Here is a 7,384-nt window from a genome sequence, read left to right on the forward strand (position 1 = left end):
GGATCACATTAGAGGGCCTTAACGAAACTCTATGGCCACTGCTGCTGCAGATTTTGTGAAATGTGTTGAGGGAAATTATGGATAGGGCAGACCCCGTGTCAAGTTCCATCGATAATGGAATTCCCTGCAATTTCACTTTAAGTGTTAGCTTCTTTTTAAGGGGTTTGTGTGTGCCTATTCTTAAAATGTTCCGGCGTGTTGCACAGAACCCCACCCTGTTTTAGCTGCGCACCCTGGTACCTTTCAGATTCAATTCTTCCTTCGGTTGTACCTTCTGTCGACCCAGGCAGACCGCAGCGATGTGGCCCTTCTTTCTGCACGCACGGCAAATGGCGGAACGGAACTGACATTCTGCTCGCTTGTGGCGTCCACCACATCTGAGGCAACGAAGCTCAGCTGGGCCCTTGTCCTGATGATCCTTGGACCTTCTCCCAGCTGCTTGGTAAAGCTTGTCCACCTCTTCTTCAGGATCTTCGTCCGAATCCTCGCGCACATCTTCCTTGTGAATAGTCGCGGTCTCTGGAACGTTTCGCTTAGGCCTCATGTTTTTGACCGCCCCGCCGGCAGCTTCTTCAGCCAAAACCTCTTGCAGAGCATCTTGGAAGGAGACATCTTCCCTGGCGAACAGTCTCTGCTGCAATTCTGTGTTTCTCAGTCCGCACACAAAACGATCGCGCAGCCTTTCCTCTAAGTCCTTGAAGTCGCACGGTTTAGCTGCTCTTCTCAAGGCCGCAACGTAGTCTTTTGCTGATTCTCCAACTTGCTGATCTCTCTGTTGGAATGTGTGTCTCCAAGCCATGACAGATTGCTTGGGCTGAAAGTGTTCCTTTAAAGTTTTCTTGAGGTTGGAGTATGATACCGTTTCCAGTGAGTCCAGGGCGATTAAGCTCTCGGCGATCTCAAAGGCATCTTGCCCACAAACGCACAACAATGTGGCAGCCTTCAAGCCTTCCTCCCGAATCTGGTTTATGCGGAAATACGTCTCGACTCTTGCCACGTAAGATTCCCACCTCTCGGGGTGAGAGACATCGAATTCTGCTAAACGCCCAACTTTTGCCATGATCGAGGATCAGGTTTTCTTCTTCAGCCGCACGCACCCTCCAGCGATTTTGTACTGGCAGGATAACGCTGACTTCTACGCCGTTTCTCTTCCGGACTTCTTTGGGTAAGTCTTCTAGCTTTTCTTAGCTGTAGAGACTGTATCCCACCTTCGTCGCCAGTGTTAAGTCCGGAGAATAATGGCGCTTGAGACGAAGCATCTCCAACAAGTCTTTATTGTTTGCTCCATTCTACGAACAACCAGAGCAGAGGCACGCAGGCCTCTATTTATACCCTCTAAACCCCGGGCAAGTTCAACCAATCATGAGGCGGGCTTTTCCCGCCTTGCGCATGCGCACAAGGCTGGCGCTGCTCAGTCTGGTCCCGGGCAGCTTCTGCAAATGCCCGGGACTCTTGCAACATCCCAAGCCTGCCTCTTGCAGGCTCAGGACACAACAGTAAATGTGAAAAGTGGTCATAAGTCATTTTTTTCAGTGCCATTGTAACTTCGAATGAACACCAAATGAACTATTATAAGGGGAGAGAGAGAGAGAGAGAGAGAGAGAGAGAGAGAGAGAGAGAGAGAGAGAGAGAGAGAGAGAGAGAGAGAGAGAGAGAGAGAGAGAGAGAGAGAGACAGAACAGCCTTTTGAATCATTCTGTATTTTGCATTCTTTTTACCTTACATTTACCCAACTATGTTAATAAATTTATAGAACTTTCTTTAGCGGACATATACCCAACTTACACGCCCTCCCGTCTACAGCACATGATGTAGGCCAAGATTAGAAAGAGTAGAAAACCCAAGAGGAATGGAAGAAGGAAAGTAAGTAAGAAATCACTGAAAAATATCCTATCAGGAGCATCTTCAGGAGGATTAAATTCAGTCCCTTCTTCAAGCACTCCATCTCCATTAGCTGGCACAATTTCTGTGTCATTTATAGTTGTAAGGTCTATCTGAGAAATATAAAAAAGAAAAATGAGAGGGGAGGTGACCCTTTAGATCCTGGGATTCCTTAATTTCTCTCCCTCTCCCTCCAACACACAACTTTCTCCAACATCCTCTCACCAAAGTAAGGTTACACCAATCAACTTGGAATCGAGGACTGAAATGATCGTAACAGGTAATGATAGGCTGTTGCTCCAATCTGCATCGGTAAAGATTGTCAGGTGACTTTGCCTCTGTTAAGCATGTAGTGAATGGATCCTTGGACCCCACTTTGACATAAACCCTGAAGGACAAACAAAGAACATACTAATGATTACAGACCCGGGAGAGTACATCCTTTTTTTTCCCAACTTGAAATCCATTCTTGCCCACTGTGTGATATACCAAGGACCACATTCCAACAAAATAGATAAAACTAGAATGAAGAATTGGGCAGAGTCAAGACAGAAAGAAAAAGTACTTGAATTAAATGTAATTGCAATAAAATTTAACTTCTTCATAGTTGGATCACCCAATTATATTTAATAACTCAATAACCTCAATGATTACAATTCTTTGGCAAATTTTAGAGCAGTTCCAGAGGCTGCCCCCAAGGTTTTTGAGAGAAAGCACACAAGTGGTCCTGATGCTTCATACTGTATACTCTTGCTGGAAAACATAGATAGGGAAGAAACCTATAAATTGAAGCAAATTAAGTCCTTCAAATCAAAGATTTTAATCTTGCTAATAATGATGTGATGCCTTCCCACTCAAATTTACAACAAGACCATCTAGAAAATATTAGTGAAATCTATGTCGCTCCGGAAGTGAAACAAATACCCATCTCCAAATTAATTATAGGGAACTGCACTGACTGGACATCAATGAGATTTTTGAGTGAAGCTGAATTGGGATCAGCAGCAACAAATGAGATAGCAATATATCAAGATTTTCAACCACAGTCGCTAATTTATAAGCAGATAGATAATACTAGGCACGCAGCTTTACACTGCATCTTAGATGAGGGAAATTATTGGGGCTGAATTGTATAGAGCCAATGGATACCCCTCCTGAAAAGATTAGTTCCTTGCTTGCCAGTGACCCACATTTTGCTATCTATGTTTCACTGCTATCACCAACTTCATTGACAGAATTACAGCCTTTTTTGCCCTGTTATCAGGATAAGACTACACAGTTGGCAGAGTCACAACCACCAGTTGGTGAGAATTTATTGCCCCTGAAAATAATACCCATTCAACTCCCGGTAGATATTACTACTCAAGATGTGGTACAACAAGCAACACAAGACGAAACTCCATCTTTGGCCTCATTCCAAAAGAAAGACTTTGTGAATATATTTAATTCACCGGTAGCACTTTCAGATTCCAAATGACTCTATTCTGCAGAAGAGAGCATCTCTATCCTTTCCTGGAATGTTGTAGGCTCAAAAGCCAAGATGTCAGATGTTTCATTTATGGAATATATTTCTTCTTTTGATATCCTTTTGTTCCAAGAAACATGGGCTATGGAGGATCCATTACTACCTGGATATATTCCCTTTACTTTGAATGCAATTCCTAGCATAAAAAAGGGCAGACCATCAGGTGGCCTAATTTCTATGGTACCTGCTAAACTCAGTGTTTCAGTATTTATGCTTGAGTCTTGCTCAAATATAGCATTAGCCCTTCTACTTAGATTCAAATTTTGTACTGTATTATTGGTTAATGCCTATTTTCCTCCATTTCGTGGGCATAGAGAAATAAATAAACTGTGGGATCAGTTTGATGCCTATGTAAATTTGCTATCATTATCCAGACTCAATTATAATAATTGCTGGCGATTTTAATGCACACATTGGCAAATCTGATGCTTCCCTACAAACCTATTTTAAGTGGCAAGTGCCCTTTAAAATTGATGTAGGCTAAAGATCAAAAATGTAATATTGCAGGATTTCGTCAGGCTCAATTTGTGGACAGTTTAGATTTAGTCCTACTTAATGGCTCTGTCAGGGGTGATTTAAATGGAGAGTTCACATTCTGGCGTCCTAAGGGAGCCAGTGTAGTGGATTATATTATGATCTCTCAGAACTTTGTTCAGCATATAGTTTACTTTTATATTGGAACATGCCTTGATAGTGACCACTTTCCATTAATTTGTCTTTTTAATGCTAAGACAAATTTTGAATTATTAGAAGTGGCACATTGTCCCATTGATGTTACAATGAAGGGGCAAGTACAAATTAAATGGTCTCAAGAACTGGCTAAAACTATGGCTGAAATGTTGACCTCAGAGCCCCTGCTTCACATGCACGTTCAAATTTGCTCATCTGATTCATATGAACAAGCAATTTCGTTGTATCAATCAATCACCATTAATCTCCAAACTCCCCTGACAAGATTTACAACAGCTTATTGTGCGTGTGCGTATAAAAGATCTAAATCTTGGTATGATAGTGACTGCATTAAAGCAAAAAAAGCTCTCTTAAATGCAATAATTTCCTTTCGCCAGGAAAATTCTGCGAACGCCTCTAAATTACTCACCACAAATTTTTTTTATAAAGATCTCTTAAAGATAAAGAAACAACAGGCTATAAGAGAAAACTGGAGTAATCTAATTTCAGCAGCAAAGCTCAAAAATTCTACTTTGTTCTGGCATTTAATAAATCAGTTTTTTACAAATAGACGTTTTGGTCCTATTTCATAAATATCTGCTGACAAATGAGAGGATCATTTTAAAAGCATCTTTAAGCAGGTTCCTGCTGTAATTTCAGAAGTGATTCCCCCTTGTAATGACCTCCCAGATTGGCCTCCAGTATCCATAGCTGAGGTCAAAGATCTTATTGCCCAATTGAAATCAGGTAAAGCATCTGGAGGGGATTTTATCCCCCCAGAATTAATAAGGGAAAATAAAGACTGGTGGGCCCCAGTTTTAGCTATCCTATTCGCTCATATTAATAACATAGGACATTTTCCACCTGACTGGAATCAGGCCATTGTAGTATCGATATACAAAAATAAAGGAAGTAGACTTGACCCTGTAAACTATAGGCCTATTAGTTTACTAAATACAATAAATAAACTTTATGCCAGATTTTTATATACAAAGTTAGTGGATTGGGTACAAAATGAAAATATTATTGTTGAAGAACAGGCCGGATTTAGGGAGGAACGTTCAACACTGGATCATTGTCTAATTCTGCATCATTTGGCTGAAAAATATTCTACCCCTTCTCGTGGTTCTCTTTATGCAACATTTGTTGATTTTAAGTCAGCTTTTGATCTAATACCAAGGGAGAGATTGTGGTATAGTCTAAGACATTCCACGATTGATAAAAGGCTGTTGGTTCTTATTCAGTCGCTCTATTCAAATACCTCCCTAAAAATTAGATGTAGCCCCTGGGGACATTTATCTAAAGCAGTTCCAACTTATAGTGGTGTAAGGCAAGGTTGCATATTAGCTCCACTACTTTTTAATCTTTATCTAAATCCAATAATGCAAGTGCTTGCTGATCCAGCCCATCATCCACTTATCTTGGCTGATCGTGCAATTCCAGCACTATTGTATGCCGATGATATAGTCATTTTGTCCACTTCTCAGGTGGGAATGAGAAAAGCACTTAGGGCACTAGCTTTATTTTGCACAGAATACAAACTTTTAATAAATTATGAAAAAACTAAAGTTTTAGTATTTGCCTCATACCATCATAAGATCCATAAATGGCAAATTGATGGGACTTCAATTGAACAGGTGCGTACCTATAAATATCTTGGAGTGCAGTTTCATGCCTCCCTATCCTGGAATACTCATTTTCTTTATCGGGCAAGTGTAGCACAGCGCACCTCATCAGCTATTATAAAATTTTATCATTCAAAAGAAGCTTACTATATCCCGGCAGCTTGTAAGGTTTTTCAAGCTAAGGCAGTCCCTCAGCTCCTTTATGGCTCGCAAATATGTTCACTTGCAAAGCTTAATGTATTGAAATTATTCAAAATAAGTTTATTAGAGCCATACTGATGGTACCTAAAAGTATCAAAAATGCCATCCTACGGGTAGAAATAAGTACAGTTTCATTGGAAGCGAGAGCATGGTTCCTTCTTCTTACCTTTTGGCTAAAGTTAATTTTGATGCCTGTAGGTCTAGCCCCATTAGTATTTATAGATCATTTTAAATCGTCGTGGGGAAAAAAAGCCCTAGATAAAATTAAATCGCTGGGCTTCTCTATGGAAAGTCTGTGTTCATTAGGATTTGATAATGCTAGAACTGCCTTGAAACAACGAGTCTGGGATATAGACCTCCAAACAAACCTAAGTAAGGTGGCACATTCCAACATTTGTCACTTGCTTCCAGAAGGATTCTTTCCAGCTTCTTATCTATTTTCCATTACAATTTTGAAATTTTGTAAAACTTTCACCTTAGCCAGGCTGGATGCATTGCCCTCGGCAGTCCTTTTTGGACGGTTTAAGGGCATTCCTATGCACCTTCGGTTGTGTCCATGTGGTGATGACTCTATAGAAACTTTAAGCCATATGTTGCTTCATTGCTCTTTATATAAAGACTCTAGACAGATTCTTATATATCCGATATTGAAGAAATTTCCAGGCAGGGGATATGAATTTTATCTAAAATTGCTACTTTCGGATAAGGATCCGAAAATATCAATTCAGGTTGCCCAATTTTGTGCCACCATTTGCACAAGGTCTGGGGGAGAAAAAATTTAATACGATGTTTTATTTTGAGAATTTTGGATTATATTATATTGATTGTTTGGTGGTTTTATATCCTGTAAATATGGAAGTAAAATGGCTACTGTTGTTATACATGTTGATGATGTCTGGCCTTACAGCTGTAATAAACAGATTGATTGATTGAATCTTGCTATTATCTTACCTCAGTTTCTCGACCAATTGCTACTCAGAACCTTAACAATTGTACTTCGTCGTTTTCTGGGTCACATTTCTTACCCTTCTTTCCTGTTTTCAATCATCTCGGCCCCGCTCTCCTCCGGCCTCGTTCCCTGGCTTCCGGCCCTGGAGGGTCCAGCTTTGGTCCTGGCTTCCGGCCCTGGAGGGTCCAGCTTTGGTCCTGTTCCGGCCGGTGGAGGACTTGGCACGGCTTGGAGGATCTCGGCTTTGACTTGGTCTCTGGCCGTCGGAGGCCCTGGTGTGGCCTGGAAGGCCCGGAAGATCGTGGCTTTGACCGTGCTTTCGGCTGGCAGAGGACCCGATACGACCTGGAAGACCTTGACTGCGGCCCCGTTCCCGGCTGGCGGAGGACTTGGCACACTCCGGTTCGAGAGTCTGGCGGGCTGGTGACTTGGTTGGAGGAGGAGTGTGATCTGGTGGCCTGGAGGCTGGATGGTGGACTTGGTTGGGCTTTGGCCTGGCTCACTAATTTTACCAACTTTACCAACTCCACGAGG

General features: G+C 41.6%; 1 protein-coding gene across 1 annotated transcript in view; it reads right to left on the minus strand.

The window, feature by feature from the left end:
- Positions 1 to 7,384, minus strand: part of SGCA (sarcoglycan alpha) — a 40,929-nt gene that overhangs the window by 17,526 nt on the left and 16,019 nt on the right. Inside the window, exons 6-7 of the mRNA XM_015810411.2 lie at positions 2,107 to 2,269; positions 1,786 to 1,994 (exon numbers count right to left, since the gene is read on the minus strand). Coding sequence (XP_015665897.1) covers positions 1,786 to 1,994; positions 2,107 to 2,269 — 372 coding nt within the window. The remainder of the gene's footprint in view (positions 1 to 1,785; positions 1,995 to 2,106; positions 2,270 to 7,384) is intronic.

The sequence above is a fragment of the Protobothrops mucrosquamatus genome, unplaced genomic scaffold (assembly GCF_001527695.2).
Source record: "Protobothrops mucrosquamatus isolate PMUCROS unplaced genomic scaffold, P.Mucros_1.0 scaffold10, whole genome shotgun sequence".
NCBI lineage: Eukaryota > Metazoa > Chordata > Lepidosauria > Squamata > Viperidae > Protobothrops > Protobothrops mucrosquamatus.